The sequence below is a fragment of the Entelurus aequoreus genome, linkage group LG10 (genome assembly GCF_033978785.1).
Source record: "Entelurus aequoreus isolate RoL-2023_Sb linkage group LG10, RoL_Eaeq_v1.1, whole genome shotgun sequence".
Classification (NCBI taxonomy): domain Eukaryota; kingdom Metazoa; phylum Chordata; class Actinopteri; order Syngnathiformes; family Syngnathidae; genus Entelurus; species Entelurus aequoreus.
In genome coordinates this window covers 58,257,344-58,276,350 of record NC_084740.1, presented here as the reverse complement: position 1 = coordinate 58,276,350, position 19,007 = coordinate 58,257,344, and the positions used below count along the sequence as shown (strand labels likewise).

Genomic DNA, 19,007 nt, shown 5'->3' with positions numbered 1-19,007 from the left:
CAATCAAATGCTTGTAAAACTCCACTGTGTAGGATGGGAAGCGACATGAAGGCGTTGGTTTCTTTGATGCATTGTAATCCACAGGAAGATTTTGTCTTGACCCGAGATCTACAAAGCAGAGAGGAAGCAGGGCCTGACTCCCCTCCAGGCACCTTTTCTTTGAACTGTTTTGTGACCAAAGGCAGCGGCTGTTTACGACCCCCTTCCTTTAGAAACAGCTGTTGCCATGTAATCAGGGAAAGTCCAAATAAAAGAGGAGGCGTACAATCTTTCGTCAGAGCGTGGTGGGAGACTGTGCAAGAGTACAGCCCAGACGTTTCTCCTCAATTGAGCCAAATTGAATTCTGTCTCTGTTTAATTCCTTGCTTCTTTTTCTGTTTAATGGATGTCATCAGTGTTTGAACCTGACTAAAACCACTTACATTGTCCACACAGAGTGGAGAACATGTCCATGCGTCTGGAGGAGGTGAACGAGAGGGAGAACACCATGAAGGCCTCCCTGCAGACGGTGGATCTGCGCCTGGCCCAGCTGGAGGAGATCCACGGGCGAATGGCGGTGGCCTTGGAAAAACTGGCCGGAGTGGACCGCCTGGAGCTGACCAGGACTTACTCCCGCAACTCTTCAGTGTGCGACCCTTCCTCTCTGGTCCGCCAAGGGAGCATCAACAGCGCCGACGGTTACAGCCTCTACCGCTTCCACATGGACATGGAGGAGTTCGCCTCCAAGCAGAAGGACGCCGAGGAGCCGGCGAAGAACGTCCTGGAACGACAGAAGAGTCTTCGCCAAGCGTCCAGCACCTGCGCTCTCAACGCCAAGGAGGGCGCCCAGACTTTAGAAGTGGGGAGCTTGAGTAGAACAAGACCTGGTTCTTGCGTGGACATCCTTATATCTCCGTGTGAAGCCAAGCCGGTGTCCAGCCACGACACTTCAACCAACAAGGACGTCCGAGGAAGCTCGTTGGACATAATCGCCGACAAGAACCGACTCAAACCGTCCTCGCCCCCAAAAAGGACTAAATCCCTGAGACACTATCCAGCCGAGGACCAGTCCACCTCTCCTTTGACCAAGAAGCGGAGCATGAGCACCATCGTCATCAGCCCTCCTGATGAACCAGAGGAACCACCTGAGGCCAGCAAAAAACTCCTTCCTGAGAGCTCCGCCTCTCCGAAAAGGACAAAATCTTTGAGACACGCCCCAGTCCAGACGTCCCCTCTCACCAAGAAGAGGACCATGAGCAGCATCGTCTACGCTCCAGCTGAGGCGGACGACGACGTTCTCCACGCTCAAGACTACACGTCCCTGGTGGAGCAGGTGGCCAAGACGCCAAACCAGTGGCCGGCCAACCTGGAGTACAAAGTCCACGCCGGCGACGTGGGTCACGCGCCCAAAGTGTCCACGGTCAGGACCGCCATCCAACAGTTCCACGCTTCCACAGACGGCGCAGAACTCGCAAGGAGCCAGGGCGGCGAGGGCGGTCCAACCGGGGGGGAGCTCGCGGGAGAGCAGACGAAGACGAAGGTGAGGAGAAACGTGTCGGACGGCGCTCGGTACCTGGCGGTGGAAGGGGACCGGTACCCGCCCACGCACAGGTCGCAGAGTTGCAACGCCACGGACAGGAAGGCGAGGAGCAGGAGAGCCTCCGGCAGCGAGAGAGACCTGGCGGACGCCTGCGAGATGGAGGACGGCACAGCTGAGGAGAAATGAGAGAGAAACCACCACAATGGACGTCATCTGGACCTCCACAGGTCACAGTCCATATAGTTACCTCCACTTACAGGATCGTTCCCATCACCTTGTGGTACCAGTACCACACCGCTCCACTTAAGCCAGGGGTCGGCAACCCAGAATGTTGAAAAAGCCATACTGGAGCAAAAATACCCCCCAAAAAAATTTGTCTGGAGCCGCAAAAAATGTAAAGTCTTATATAAATGTTATAATGAAGACAACACATGATATATGTGTCTATATTAGCCTACTATCAAAATGACTTTAAAAGTCTTATATAAGTGTTATAATGAAGGCAACACATGATGTAAGTGTCTATATTAGCTATAGAAGATGTCAGGTTCAAACACTGATGACATCTATTAAACAGACAAAGAAGCAAGGAATCAAACAGAGACAAAATTAAATTTTGCTCAATTTAAGAGAAACGTCTGGGCTGTACCCTTGTAGATTGTACGCCTCCTCTTTTATTTGGACTTTCCCTGATTACATGGCAACAGCTGTTTCCAAAGGAACGGGGGTCGTAAACAGCCGCCGCCTTTGGTTACAAAACAGTTCAAAGAAAAGGTCGTAAACAGCCGTTGCCCTCGGTCACAAAACAGTTCAAAGAAAAGGTCGCCTGGAGGCGGGGTCAGGCCCTGCCTCCTCTCCGCTTTGTAGATCTCGGGCTAATACAAAATCTTCCTGGGGATTACAATACATCAAAGAAACCGACGCCTGTGCTTCTATGCACTGTAGTCCAACACGTTCATGCAAGTACTCACAAGTTAGCATCACAGTATGGATTCATTCTCAGTTCTGCTGTGACGTGACAATAATTGATACACAACAAATGACAACATACAGTAAGCATCATTTAGTCTACAAATGTACAAAAGTCTACACAACACAAACACAATCAGTGCTGGGACTTGATGCTCAGCTCTCTCACTCCAATTAGTCCATTTGGCACGAGGTATACAAAAGTGTCACCTAACCATTCCATCAGATTCCTGGGGTGACCATGCGATTCAGAATCAGTTCTTTATTCAAGATGAGACTTAAGTCAAACTGATTCTCCAAATGTATTATTTGGTATAATAATTATAATGAAACTTTCCCAAAACAGGCTACAAATCTCTTTCTGGTTCCAAGGAGATGGCATAAAACATCTTCTTTTTTTAAAATAATTCTTATAAATAAAAAAATATATATTTTTAAAGGTATATTATATGGTAAATATCCACCCCTCCATCCATTTTTTACCGCTATATTTAAATATAATATATGGTACATATAGTATAATATATTCACCACATATTAGGGGCGCACAAACACTTTTTATTTAATTATTTGGTATAATAATTATAATGAAACTTTTTCAAAACAGGTTAAAGGTTAGAAAATCTCTTTCTGGTTGCTTGGAGATGGCCTTTTTTTTGTTTTTGTTTTATTTTTGAAAATTCTGAATCTATTTATAATAATAATAATACATTTTGTTTGGTATAGGGCTTTTCAGAGTACTCAAAGACGCTTAACAGGATACAAATTTAAATATAAAACAGTTCAAAGTAATAATATAAAATACAGGAAATATAAAAGCAGTACATTGTAATAAGACACAGAACACTAATCACAGGTTAAAAGCAGATCTGAAAATTTTAAATTGGGATGAATAAAAATTGTGTTGTTTTTTTTTGTGCACCCCTAATATATGGTATATTATCTTGAGTTTGAGTTTGAGTTTATTTCGAACATGCAAGCACACATGTTCGAAAAGGAGTAGGAAGAAGCAGAGCTTATTTAATCCTACCCCTTTTCTTTACATAACAGTTGCAAAACTTTTTGTTCACTTCCTGTTCACAATTTTTTCACAATAAACTCCATAAGTAATCACAATAAAAATAAATAAATAAATAATAGTAAGAATTGAATAATAATAATTGGTGAAGTAAGTCATATTTCACATGATGAGATAAGTAAGATTACTTTAAGAATGAATGAATGGATGGATGAAATAAATTGAGAATGTTTGTCATGGTTCTTCTTCTTTGTACTTTGTAAACACTTTAAGTTTGAAGAGTTTCTTGAAGTGGATCATATTAGTACATTGTTTGATTGCTTTGCTTAATCCATTCCATCATTTAATTCCACATACTGATATACTGAAGGTCTTAAGTGTTGTGCGTGCAAACAAATGTTTTAAATTACGTTTTTCTCTAAGATTATATTTCTCCTCTTTTGTTGAGAAGAATTGTTGTATATTCTTGGCTAGCAGGTTATAGTTTGCGTTGTGCATAATTTTAGCTGTTTGCAAATTCACTATGTCGTGGAATTTCAGTATTTTTGATTCAATAAATAAAGGGTTTGTATGTTCTCTATATCCAACATTATGTATTATTCCATCTGATCTTTTTTGTATCACCGTTAATGAATTAAGCGTACTTTTGTAGTTATTTCCCCATATTTCTACACAGTAGCTCAGATATGGTAACACTAGTGAGCAGTAGAGAATATGAAGGGATTTTTGGTCTAGAACATGTAGGGATGATGTTCGAAACCGGTTCTCCCGGTTGTTCGATAAGAAAAGAACCGATCGATAAGAAAAGAACCGATTCCATGGACTCTAATCCCTTTTTGAGAACCGGTTCCCGTTATCCAGGCCACTATAGTTAAGAAAAAGACTTGGTTCTTTATTTGAATCCCTGGGAACGAATCCCGTCCCACAAGAAATGCCCTGTGGGACATCACAGGAAATGACGTAGCTTAGTCATTAGACTGAGCTACGTCATTTCCTGTGATGTCACACAAGCAGCAAAAATAATGGACCGGAAAAAATGCCTCAAGGCATGGCTATTCAACTATAGTGATCACAGAGACAGGTTGTTTTTGTGTTACTGTATATATTTGTTCTTCTGAAAAATCCCACTTAATATACTTTGGGTAACAACAGTCAATATTTTATTTTTTATTTTTTTTTAAGGGGGAGCAGTCAATATTTATTTATTTATTTTATTTTATTTTATTTTATTTTTTTCTTATAAAATAAAAGTGAGCTTTTGTTAAACCAAATATTGTGTGTTTTTTTCCATATACAACAACCTATCTGGATTCGATAAGAGAATCGATAAGGAATCGGTTCGATAAGGGGATTTGATAATGGGCTCGAACTCGATAATTTCTTATCAAATATCATCCCTAAGAACATGTTTTGCTTTATTCATTATTGACGTGTTTCTTGCTACTTTATGTTGTATATTTTTTACGTGAGATTTCCAGTTCAATTTATCATCAATCATTATACCTAGAAATTTGGTTTCATTTACTCTTTCAATTTCTATTCCGTCTATTTGTATTTGTGTTTGACTTTCTCTTCTACTGTTACCAAATAGCATTATCTTAGTTTTACTAAGATTCAACGATAGTCTGTTTTTGTCAAACCATCTTTTTAATTTGTTAATTTCTTCTGTTATTATCTCCTGTGTGTTCTCTCCTGAACAAAACGCTGTTGTATCATCCGCAAATAATACTAACTTTAAATCTTTTGTAACTTTACAAATGTCATTTATATAGAGATTGAATAATTTAGGTCCTAGTATTGATCCCTGAGGTACACCACAGGATATATTTAGCGTTGTAGACGTGTGTTCGCCTAGCTTCACGTATTGTTTCCTGTTCGTTAGATAACGTCTTATCCAGTTTAAGACTAACCCTCTGATGCCATATCCTTCTAGTTTTTTGATTAAAATATTGTGATTAATTGTGTCAAATGCTTTAGTTGGATCCATAAAAACTGCTGCCGCACATTTTTTACTATCTATTGCATTGGTAATTAGGGTCCGCACAGGACCATTTCAAAAGGAATCCCAAAGGGAGTCCTTTTGCAATGGGACGAAAGGACCCTATTGAAATTGTAAGGTTTTATTAGGGTCCGCGTGTACCCTGTACAAATGACTCCCACAGGGAGTCCTTTGTACAGGTTACAAAGGAACCTATTGTTATTGTAAGGTTTATTATTATTATACCGGCCGCCTCTTCCAGCTGCAATTTGACCCACTTAACATGCTTCAAAACTCACCAAATTTGACACACACATCAGGACCTGCGAAAATTGCAAGTTAATAAAAAAACCAAACCCCAAAAATCAAAATTGCGCTCTAGCGCCCCCTAGGAAAAAACAAAAACAAACTGTCTGTAACTCCCACTAGGAAGGTTGTAGAGACATGAAACAAAAACCTCTATGTAGGTCAGACTTAGACCTACATTTCATAATTTTACATCCTCTGGCAAAAACCAACAGGAAGTTGGCAATTTCCCCTTCAAGACAAAATTGTACTAAAAAAACTCATTTTTGCCTCTTTGAGCTGTAATTTGACCCCCTTAAAATACTTCAAAACTCACCAAAATTCTCACACACATCGGGACTGCTGGAAATTGCGATCTAAAAAAAAAACCAAACCCCAAAGCTCAAAACTGCGCTCTAGTGCAATTTTTGAATAAAACCGAGACAAAACTGCTTTTTAGAGAAAAACTCAGACAAAACTGCTTGTAAATTCCGGTAGGAACGTCTTAGAGACATGAAACAAATACCTCTATGTAGGTCTCACCTAGACCTACATTTCATAGATTGACATCCTTCAGCAAAAATCAACAGGAAGTTTGCTATTCCTCCTTCAAAACAAAATTGTTGTTACAACCGGTCACCAAACATCAAACGTTATCTCCTCTGAGCGCGTTTGTCGTTTCGGCTTCAAACTGCTACAAGAGAGAGATTGAACTCTTCTGATTAAAAGTTGTGGGCGGCGTTTTGATACGTGCTACCGTTTTGATTTTACGAGCCTTCAAAGACCCGCAGCACTAAAGTTGCTTCGCTGCTGTGATTTTACGCGCCTTCGAAGAAAACAACCACTGTGCCGCAGCACCTAGGAAAAAGACACAGACACAACTTCCTCTAACTCCCAGTACGAATATCGTAGAGACACGAAACAAAAACCTCTATGTAGGTCTCACTCAGGACTACCACTGGACAAAAGTATTGGGACACCTAGGACTAGCACCTGCCAAAATGCGGACCCGTCCAACGTTGCTTGCAGCTTTAATTATTTATGAAACTTTCTAATCTGTTATTGAACAGTTTCTCAATGATTTTAGAAAATTGTGGAAGTAGAGAAACAGGTCTATAATTTGTGAATTGATGTTTGTCTCCAGTCTTATAAATTGGTGCAACTTTAGCTATTTTCATTTTGTTTGGAAATGTACCTGTTTGAAATGATAGGTTACTAATATACACTAATGGTCCTGAGATCTCTTCAATAACCCTTTTTTATCGTTTCCATATAAATTCCGTTACAATCAGTCGAAGTCTTAGATTTACATTTTTTTGCAATTGTAACTATTTCCTCCTGTGTCACATTACTGAGGAACATGGAGTTGGGATTTGGCTCTATGGTATCATTATAGTCCTCAATTGGAACTGGGTCTGGAATCCTTTCTTCCAATTTTGGTCCAATATTTACAAAATAATTATTGAAGCTTTCAACTACTTCCTTTATGTTGTCATTTTTTTCTATTTTCATCTAAGAAGTATTGAGGGTAGTCCCTCTTAGTTCCATTTTTAATAATGCTATTGAGGATGCCCCATGTTGCTCTCATATTATTTTTGTTCCTGTCCAATAATTCACTGTAATATTCTTTTCTACATGATCGTAGTATTTCTGTTAACTTGTTTTTATACTTTTTGTACTTAATTTCTGCCTCTATAGTTCTTTGTGCTATAAATTTTCTATATAGTGTATTCTTCTTCTTACAAGCATTTTTTAATCCTTTTGTCATCCATGGTTGATTATTCTTTCTCTGCTTATTACTTAGTTGTATCCATGGACAATGTTTGTCATAAAGTATTATGAACTTGTTTAAGAAATGTTCATATGCTTCATCAACCTCTTTTTCATTGTACACATTGTCCCAATCTTGCTTTTGTAGCTCAATTTTGAAGGCAGTCATCCTCTTCTCTGTGCATAGTCTTCGAAATGTCCTTTTGTCTTCCATGTTCTTCTTGTAGTTTCCATCATATATTGTAAAAACTGGCTGATGATCACTAACGTCGGTTATAAGTGGACCACTTGTAGTGTTATTATCAAAATCATTGGTAAAAATATGATCAATAAGCGTGGCACAGTGTCCTGTGATTTTAGGATATAAACTGATGCTGTGCATTGTATCAATGAAGTCATCAATAGACTTTTGCTTGTTGGGGTTCAATAAGTCAATATTAAAGTCACCACATAAGAACATTATTCTTTGACCATTGTCCATGTAAGTTGCCTTGATCCATTCTTCAAATGTTTCTATACTTGACTTAGGTCAGGGGTCACCAACCTTTTTGAAAGCAAGAGCTACTTCTTGGGTACTGATTAATGCAAAGGGCTACCAGTTTGATACACACTTAAATAAATTGCCAGAAATAGCCAATTTGCTCAATTTACCTTTAACTCTATGTTATTATTAATAATTAATGATATTTACACTTAATTGAACGGTTTAAAAGAGGAGAAAACACGAAAAAAATGACAATTCAGTTTTGAAACATAGTTTATCTTCAATTTCCACTCTTTAAAATTCAAAATTCAACCGAAAAAAAGAAGAGAAAAACTTAAAAAAAGAATTTATGGAACATCATTAGTAATTTTTCCTGATTAAGATTAATTTTAGAATTTTGATGACATGTTTTAAATAGGTTAAAATCCAATCTACACTTTGTTAGAATATATAACAAATTGGACCAAGCTATATTTCTAACAAAGACAAATCATTATTCCTTCTAGAATTTCCAGAACAAAAATTTTAAAAGAAATTCAAAGGACTTTGAAATAATATTTCAATTTGATTCTAGAGATTTTCTAGATTTGCCAGAATAATTTTTTTGAATTTTAATCATAATAAGTTTGAAGAAATATTTCACAAATATTCTTCGTCGAAGAAACAGAAGCTGAAATGAAGAATTAAATTAAAATGTATTTATTATTCTTTACAAAAAAAATACTTGAACATTGATTTAAATTGTCAGGAAAGAAGAGGAAGGAATTTAAAAGGTATATGCGTTTAAAAATCCTAAAATCATTTTTAAGGTTGTATTTTTTTTCTCTAAAATTGTCTTTCTGAAAGTTATAAGAAGCAAAGTAAAAAAATTAATGAATTTAAACAAGTGAAGACCAAGTCTTTAAAATATTTTTTGGATTTTCAAATTCTATTTGAGTTTTGTCTCTCTTAGAATTAAAAATGTCGGGCAAAGCAAGACCAGCTTGTTAGTAAATAAATACAATTTAAAAAATAGAGGCAGCTCACTGGTAAGTGCTGCTATTTGAGCTATTTTTAGAACAGGCCGGCGGGCTACTCATCGGGTCCTTACGGGCTACCTGGTGCCCGCGGGCACCGCGTTGGTGACCCCTGACTTAGGTGATCTATATATACAACTGATGAATATGTTTTTGCTTTTTCCCTGACATATTTCAATGGTCATACATTCTAAGATATCATCTATAGCAAATGACATGTTTTTTTACCACTTTGTAGTTCAGGTTCTTCATCACGTACACAGCTACTCCTCCTCCATTTTTGTTGCTTCTGTTGATGTAGTTTAGCTCATATCCTTCCAGATCAAAATCTATTCCTTTTTTATCATTAATCCATGTTTCTGTGACAGCGATCACTTTGAAGGGTTCCTTGATGTGTTCCAAAAAGTTCTTAACGTTGTAGTTTGCATACAAGCTTCTACTATTAAAATGAATAATTGACAATTTGTTATCACATTCAATGTTGCTATTATATTGATCATCTGTATAATAAAAACAAGTATTACTGATGTGGGAGAAAACATTTGTATCTGGATCTATATCATTTTCCAAATCCTGGTTTTTGTGATCTTTGTTGCAGAAATTTTTTAGTTCCATATTTTGTTGTTCAACAATCTTTGATGTTGTTTCAATAATCTCTATAAGTGTAGGTGGATGCAATCATGAATCTAGGTCCTATTGTTTAGTCGTCCCTTGGAACATAGTAGTGTCCATGCTGAATTTAGGGGCTTGTTTTCTGTCAGAGTCCATTATCATCGTTGTTGTGGTAGCTGTGTAAACTTTAAAAATTGTCCAGGTCCTTGATGTCATGGACAGCAAGTACTCTTGCTTCTGGACCTCCATTCAGCTTGATGTAGATTTTACAGTTGGCGCTCCAAGTTCCCTGGATTTTTCCCTGCCTTCTCAAGTCGCGTGCTTTCTTGGCGATTCCAGCATTACGTTTTGTGAGATGCTCATTCATGTACACATGTGTTCCCTTCAGCTTCTTTCCCTGTCTCAGCAATGCCATTTTAGATTTTCTGTTTACGAGTTTCACGAGCACGACTGGAGTGGCGTTGTTGTTTCTTCCGTTCAGTGGGATGCATGTTTCGATGGTATTAATGTCAATTTCAATTTCTTTTGATTGCAGAAAGTTGACCACTTGCTGTTCTGCTGAGACCATATCCATGTCATCTGGTTCACCTTCATTATTCACAGCTTTCGCATAGGATCTTGGTTTAATTCGGTGATACGATGATATCATTCATTCGTTTATCCTGATCCATTTCATCTATGATGTTCCTCAGCATGTTGTTGTCTTCTTGAAGGGTCTTCATTTGTTTGCTCATTTCAGTGGCTTCATTATTTCTGGAGTTATTCTGAGTTTGCAGACTTTCTATATGTTGCTGCAGACTTTTCACATCTTGTTTCTGTTCTGTTGTTGCTTTTCTCAGATCTTTTTTCATTTCAACCATTTCTTCTTTCATTTCTTTCATATCTTCTTTCCATTCACCCATCATTTATTTCCATCCATCCATCATTTCTTTCCATTCTTCTATCACTTCTTTAAATTCATGGAATAGTTTTTGTAGTATCGCCTCTTCATTCCCATCGTGTCCTGTATCCAACCTCAAATCTTGTTCCCAGTTGTGTTCTGTGTCAGTTGACCCCGAAGGTTTCGGGATTTCAGTCTTTCCTTTAGCTTTTCGCATCGCGGCAGTCGCTGACGTCAGTGCCTCTTATGTCTTAACGGCAGTTACTTCTTTAGCAACTTGCGGCACTTTTAACTTGTTTTTTCAACAATTTCGTACCTTGCGCCGTTCAGAGATCAATTTGAGGTGTCAGCCTGTCAACTTATATCACTCTGCGACGTCGGAATCACTTTAAAACAGCTGTAAACTCGCCGTAGCTTTTGGTAGCTAGGCAACCGCTTTGAACTGCGGGAGGCGCCTTTGGCTTGAGGCTAACGGCTCTTCCAACTCGCCTTATTTCAGCGTATCAGTGCCTCTCAACTGACCAAAATCAGATGGAAGATGCCAGGTGACTCTCCTGTGGCTGTGATCGCAAATCAGTGGTCAAAATCTTCAGACTTAACAAAAACTCCGGTAGCAGAAGCGGAGCTTTTTTTCTTTGCGTCCTTTCTCATTGACAGGAAGTAAAGAGTTACTTTTGAAATAAAGTAACTAGTTACTGGTTTTTAGTAACTAACCCAACACTGGTTATGATTTTGATCAAATGTTTTAATTTTCAATTTAACTCTATGGAAAAACTCACAAGGACGCTGGTTAATATTAAATATGATTATTCAGGGTCAAACGATGTGTTTTGAATTTGTATGGGCCAAATGTTGATGAACCTTCCTTTTTTGAAGAAATAAGTGACATGTTGCAAGAACAACAAGGGGAAATTATTACTGTAGGGGACTTTAATGTTACCTTGGATAAAGTTCTGGACCAAAAAGGGACTTTTTCAATGGATTATCATCCTCAATCTTTATAAAAGATTCAAAATGTTATGGATGCATTAATTTAATTGATATCTGGAGATTCAAAAATCCTAGGTTAGTACAGTATACACGGAGAAGACAAAACCAGGCAAGTCGTCTTGACTATTTTATTGATATCATTTTCATTGCTAAACAAAGTGACTGCAATATCAATCGATGATACATTGCGTTCTGATCATAATTGTATAGGATTAAATATTGCAATTGGAGATAATACACGGGGGCCCAGATATTGGAAGTTTAATCAAATACTTCTACAGGATGATGAATTTATTGAAAAAACTAAGCAATTTATTACTGACTTATTTAAGAATAATGTAGGATCATCAAATCCCCAAATAGTCTGGGAAGCCTTCAAATGTTTTAGGGGATATGCCATTGCGTACTCTTCATGGGGAAAAAAAAATACTTAAAATGTCAGAATAGGAATTAAAGAAAGAAATTGAGGATTTACAAAAAAACATTGATAGTAATAATAATCTAATTCAGGGGTCACCAACGCGGTGCCCGCAGGCACCAGGTAGCCCGTAAGGACCAGATGAGTAGCCCACTGGCCTGTTCTAAAAATAGCTCAAATAGCAGCACTTACCAGTGAGCTGCCTCTATTTTTTAAATTGTATTTATTTACTAGCAAGCTGGTCTCGCTTTGCCCGACATTTTTAATTCTATAGAGACAAAACTCAAATAGAATTTGAAAATCCAAGAAAATATTTTAAAGACTTGGTCTTCACTTGTTTAAATAAATTCATAATTTTTTTACTTTGCTTCTTATAACTTTCAGAAAGACAATTTTAGAGAAAAAATACAACCTTAAAAATTATTTTAGGATTTTTAAACACATATACCTTTTAAATTCCTTCCTCTTCTTTCCTGACAATTTAAATCAATGTTCAAGTAAATTATTATTTTTTTATTGTAAAGAATAATAAATAAATTTAAATTAAATTCTTCATTTTAGCTTCTGTTTTTTCGACGAAGAATATTTGTGAAATATTTCTTCAAACTTATTATGATTAAAATTCAAAAAAATTATTCTGGCAAATCTAGAAAATCTGTAGAATCAAATTTAAATCTTATTTCAAAGTCTTTTGAATTTCTTTTAAAATTTTTGTTACGGAAAATCTAGAAGAAATAATGATTTGTCTTTGTTAGAAATATAGCTTGGTCCATCCATCCATCTTCTACCGCTTATTCCCTTTGGGGTCGCGGGGGCGCTGGAGCCTATCTCAGCTACAATCGGGCGGAAGGCGGGGTACACCCTGGACAAGTCGCCACCTCATCGCTTGGTCCAATTTGTTATATATTCTAACAAAGTGCAGATTGGATTTTAACCTATTTAAAACATGTCATCAAAATTCTAAAATTAATCTTAATCAAAATTACTAATGATGTTCCATAAATTATTTTTTTAATTTTTTCAAAAAGATTCGAATTAGCTAGTTTTTCTTTTCTTTTTTTTGGTTGAATTTTGAATTTTAAAGAGTCGAAATTGAAGATAAACTATGTTTCAAAATGTAATAGTCCTTTTTTCCGTGTTTTCTCCTCTTTTAAACCGTTCAATTAAGTGTAAATATCATTAATTATTAATAATAACATAGAGTTAAAGGTACATTGAGCAAATTGGCTATTTCTGGCAATTTATTTAAGTGTGTCTCAAACTGGTAGCTCTTCGCATTAATCTGTACCCAAGAAGTAGCTCTTGGTTTCAAAAAGGTTGGTGACCCCTGATCTAATTACTGGGCAACTGAATTCATTTACAGCCAAACAAGAGGAGTTAGCACACTTAGTTGAAAAACAATTATTTTAAAGTTGTGACTGCCATAGAGCAATCTGGATGAAAAAAGGTGAGAAGTGTTCAAAATAATTTTTAAATATCCTAACAAAAAATAGTTCTAAAAATAACATTTCCAAACTTAATAAAACAAATGGAAAGGTATTGGATAAACACACCACGTTGTTGAAAGAAATGGAAAATTACTTTGGAAATATTTTTTCTAATCCAGTAATCCCTCCTGAAACTAAAAAAATGTTTCCAGAAAATTATGAAAGAAAATTGAATTCAGAAGAAAGCCATTCATGTGAAGGCCTCATTAGAGAGGAATAACTTGTGGAAGCCGTTAAGTCTTTTCATCCAGGGAAAACCCCAGGATTAGATGGAATACCTATTGAGGTTTGACAAGTATTTTATAAAGAGGTTAAGAAACTACTGCTTTTGTAGTTATAATTACTCATATAAAACAGGTTTTTTGTCTAACACTCAAACAGAAGGTCTTAATTCTTTAATATTGAAACAGGAAATAAATTGTCAGTATAAAGACCCAGTTTATCTAAAAAATTGGAGACCAATTACATTTCAGTGTTACGATGCTAAGATCCTGGCAAAATGTTTGGCTACACAACTTAAGTCTGTTTTGTCAAATATTAGGGTCAGGGTTAGGGTCAAATATTATTCACCAAGATCAATCAGGTTTCCTACAAGGAAGAAACATAGGAAACAATATTAGACAGTTATTAGAAATCATAAACAATTATAATATGGAAAATAAAAGAGGAATCATTTTTGTAGCCAACCTGGAGAAGGCATTTGACAAAATTAGCTTAGATTTTATTTGTAAAAGCTTAGTTTTTTTCTATTTTGACAACACCTTATTACACTGGATCAAGACGCTATATATTAAAAATAACTGTAGAATCATCAATAATGGATACATCTCTGGGACAATACCTCTATTAAGAGGTATTTGGTCTTTGTCTCCATACTTATCAATCCAATCCAATCCACTTTATTTATATAGCACATTTACACAACAAGAATGTTTGGCTGCACGGCCATGTTAAAAACAATATTAAAAAACAATATTATGCTCCACCAATGACTGAATAAAAACAAAAAATAAATGAATAGAAAACCAATATAAAAATATTAAAAAAAAAAAAAAGATTAAAAACGATTTTAAAGGGTGAAACCAATTAAAACAGTAAAATAGAAATCAAAATGTATTTTAAAATACAAAAAACACAGAAGACAACAGAGGACAGAAGACCACACAACTCACGTAGTGTTAAAAGCCAAAGAATAAAAGTGGGTCTTAAGACAAGACTTAAAGGCCTACTGTAAGCCACTACTACCGACCACGCAGTCTGATAGTTTATATATCAATGATGAAATCTTAACATTGCAACACATGCCAATACGGCCGGGTTAACTTATAAAGTGACATTTAAAACTTCCCGGGAAATATCCGGCTGAAACGTCGCGGTATGATGACGTATGCGCGTGACGAAGTCAGAGTAACGGAAGTTATGGTACCCCGTAGAATCCTATACAAAAAGCTCTGTTTTCATTTCATAATTCCACAGTATTCTGGACATCTTTTGCAATTTGTTTAATGAACAATGAAGGCTGCGAAGAAGACAGTTGTAGGTGGGATCGGTGTATTAGCAGCGGACTACAGCAACACAACCAGGAGGACTTTGTTGGAGCGCTAGCCGCCGACCTCACCTTGACTTCCTACGTCTCCGGGCCACCAAACGCATCGGGTGAAGTCCTTCGTCCTTCTGCCGATCGCTGGAACGCAGGTGAGCACGGGTGTTGATGAGTAGATGAGGGCTGGCTGGCGTAGGTGGAGAGCTAATGTTTTTAGCATAGCTCTGTGAGGTCCCGTTGCTAAGTTGCTAAGTTAGCTTCAATGGCGTCGTTAGCACAGCATTGTTAACCTTCGCCAGCCTGGAAAGCATTAACCGTGTATTTACATGTCCACGGTTTAATAGTATTGTTGATTTTCTATCTATCCTTCCAGTCAGGGGTTTATTTTTTTGTTTCTATATGCAGTTAAAGCACAATGCTATCACTTTAGCTCGTAGCTAAAGCATTTCGCCGATGTATTGTCGTGGAGATAAAAGGCACTGAATGTCCATTTCGCGTTCTCGACTCTCATTTTCAAGAGGATATAGTATCCGAGGTGGTTTAACATACAAATCCGTGATCCACAATAGAAAAAGGAGAGTGTGGAATCCAATGAGCCAGCTTGTACCTAAGTTATGGTCAGAGCGAAAAAAGATACGTCCATCACTGCCTCTCAAGTCCTTCACTGTAACGTTCCTCATCTACGAATCTTTCATCCTCGCTCAAATTAATGGGGTAATCATCACTTTCTCGGTCCGAATCTCTCTCGCTCCATTGTAAACAATGGGGAATTGTGAGGAATACTAGCTCCTGTGACGTCACGTTACTTCCGGTACAGGCAAGGCTTTTTTATCAGCGAGCAAAAGTTGCGAACTTTATCGTCGATTTTCTCTACTAAATCCTTTCAGCAAAAATATGGCAATATCGTGAAATGATCAAGTATGACACATAGAATGGATCTGCTATTCCCGTTTAAATAAAAAAAAAATCATTTCAGTAGGCCTTTAAGGATTGGTTTGTTTATGAAGCTTGATGTGGTTTCTATTATTTTAGGAGAGATCATTGACAGTCATGACTTAGTCAATTTAATTATAGTACTCTGTAAAAGGTTTATTTTAAGGCCAAAAACAGATATACACTTAGTATTATTCTCTTTAAAACATGTATTCAGTATTTCTTAACTTTAGAAAGTTTTATGGTTGAAACCGATAATGGTGCCAAAAAACATAAAAAAGAGATGGGAAGTCCTCAAACGCTTATTTTGAAAATGTAATTTTGTTTACAGATATATGCAATGTGTTGTTGTGTTTCCTAATTTGAGTGGACATAAATGAAGGTGTGTGTTGCTGAGTCCGACCTGGACATAATCTGAACTTTACATAAATGCTTATTATGAAAATGTAATTTTGTGTATAGATCAGGGGTCACCAACGCGGTGCCCGCGGGCACCAGGTAGCCCGTAAGGACCAGATGAGTAGCCCGCTGGCCTGTTCTAAAAATAGCTCAAATAGCAGCACTTACCAGTGAGCTGCCTCTATTTTTTAAATTGTATTTATTTACTAGCAAGCTGGTCTCGCTTTGCCTGACATTTTTAATTCTAAGGGAGACAAAACTCAAATAGAATTTGAAAATCCAAGAAAATATTTTAAAGACTTGGTCTTCAATTGTTTAAATAAATTCATTATTTTTTTTACTTTGCCTCTTATAACTTTCAGAAAGACAATTTTAGAGAAAAAATACAACCTTAAAAAGGATTTTAGGTTTTTTAAACACATATACCTTTTTACCTTTTAAATTCCTTCCTCTTCTTTCCTGACAATTTAAATCAATGTTCAAGTAAATTTATTATTTTTATTGTAAAGAATAATAAATACATTTTAATTTAATTCTTCATTTTAGTTCCTGTTTTTTCGACGAAGAATATTTGTGAAATATTTCTTCAAACATATTATGATTAAAATTCAAAAAAAATATTTTGGCAAATCTAGAAAATCTGTAGAATCAAATTGAAATCTTATTTCAAAGTCTTTTGATTTTCTTTTAAAAATTTTGTTCTGGAAAATCTAGAAGGAATAATGATTTGTCTTTGTTAGAAATATAGCTTGGTCCAATTTGTTATATATTCTAACAAAGTGCAGATTGTATTTTAACCTATTTAAAACATGTCATCAAAATTCTAAAATTAATCTTAATCAGGAAAAATTACTAATTATTTTTTTTTAAAATTTTTTTTTATTTTTTCAAAAAGATTCGAATTAGCTAGTTTTTCTCTTCTTTTTGTCGGTTGAATTTTGAATTTTAAAGAGTCGAAATTGAAGATAAACTATGTTTCAAAATTTTATTGTAATTTTTTTCGTGTTTTCTCCTCTTTTAAACCGTTCAATTAAGTGTAAATATCATTAATTATTAATAATAACATAGAGTTAAAGGTAAATTGAGCAAATTGGCTATTTTCGGCAATTTATTTAAGTGTGTATCAAACTGGTAGCCCTTCGCATTAATCAGTACCCAAGAAGTAGCTCTTGGTTTCAAAAAGGTTGGTGACCCCTGCTTTAAACAATCTAATTTCATTGACAACCAGATCTGGTAAAGATACGTTTTTTGTTTTTTTTTAATTAATAAAATAAAATAAGATAAATATATTAAAAACATTTTCTTGAATAAAAAAGAAAGTAAAACAATATAAAAACATTTACAGAGAAACTAGTAATTAATGAAAATGAGTAAAATTAAGTGTTAAAGGTTAGTACTATTAGTGGAGTAGCAGCACGCACAATCATGTGTGCTTACGGACTGTATCCCTTGCAGACTGTATTGATATATATTGATATATAATGTAGGAACCAGAATATTAATAACAGAAAGAAACAACCCTTTTGTGTGAATGAGTGTAAATGGGGGAGGGAGATTTTGTGGATTGGTGCACTAATTGTAAGTGTATCTTGTGTTTTTTATGATTTAATAAAAAATAAAGACAGCATAATGATGTACTACAAGGACAGAAACACATGCTATACTATCTTTAGAAGAAATTGTAAGTATTGATAAATACTTATGTACTATACTATCTTCAGAATAAATTCTAAGTACTGAAGCACTACAAGGACAGAAATATTTCATCTTGCTTGAATGTATGACTTGTATTTAACTCCTGAGTAAACACTGCCCCCTGGTGGACTCTTTCACCACATACCTTGTCTCTTTTGGTTCCACTCAGACCTTGAGCACCAGGAACACCCATCGGTCCTCTCTTCTTTGCTTCCCTGTCATATATGAGAACAATGAATAAGTATTGTACTTTCAACACAATGTATTGCAAAAAACTTACAGCCTTTCCGACTAATCCTTGTGGACCCACTGGACCGCGCTGACCTCGGTCTCCCTGCAGTTACACGTATGAGGTGAGTATCTGGAGTCAGTGTTATGGACAAAAGTATTTACCTCCGGACATGCCGGCATGACCTCTGGGACCAGGCTCGCCCTAGCAAGAGAAAAAGTGGTTAAAAGTGAAGTGCATAATGTAAAAAGTTTGATTTAATAGTGCTTACTTTTTAACTCCAGGTCCACCTTTGGCCCCTGGACTAGCAGGTAATCCCTAGAGAGAAAAACGCAGCACAATCATACACATGTACTACAACATACTCTTTATTTAGGACCACATGTTACAGTGAATGAATATGCATTTTAATGTATAATCACCTCATGATAGTATTACACAATTCCCTAAGCCAATGATTCTCTAACTGTGGTATGACAAAGAATGACATAAATATGCAAACACAGTGTTACTGTTCAAACTGTGGGCAAAAATATTCAATGAATACTTATGGCCACTACACAACTGTATTTCAATGTTGGTCATTATGGTGGTACTTGGAGAGCAAAGTTGTTTTTCCTGAAGTGGTACTTGGAGAACAACCTTTACATGTTTGCTTTTAAAGTCATAAGTCAGGGGAACAAGCATTTAAACAAAGAAATTATTGGAATATAAATGTTGACACACGGGTGTCTAAACTTTTTCACCAAAAAGTCAAAGTATGCGGGCACCGTTTTGATATA

General features: G+C 36.3%; 1 protein-coding gene across 2 annotated transcripts in view; it reads left to right on the top strand.

The window, feature by feature from the left end:
• The window catches only part of LOC133658843 (transient receptor potential cation channel subfamily M member 1-like), a 96,390-nt gene extending 91,670 nt beyond the window's left edge, over positions 1 to 4,720 (top strand). For both annotated transcript variants that reach the window (XM_062061298.1, XM_062061297.1), the window contains exon 27: positions 436 to 4,720. In XM_062061298.1, the coding sequence (XP_061917282.1) occupies positions 436 to 1,705 (1,270 nt within the window). In that variant the 3' untranslated portion in view covers positions 1,706 to 4,720. The remainder of the gene's footprint in view (positions 1 to 435) is intronic.
• Positions 4,721 to 19,007: the final 14,287 nt, after the last annotated feature.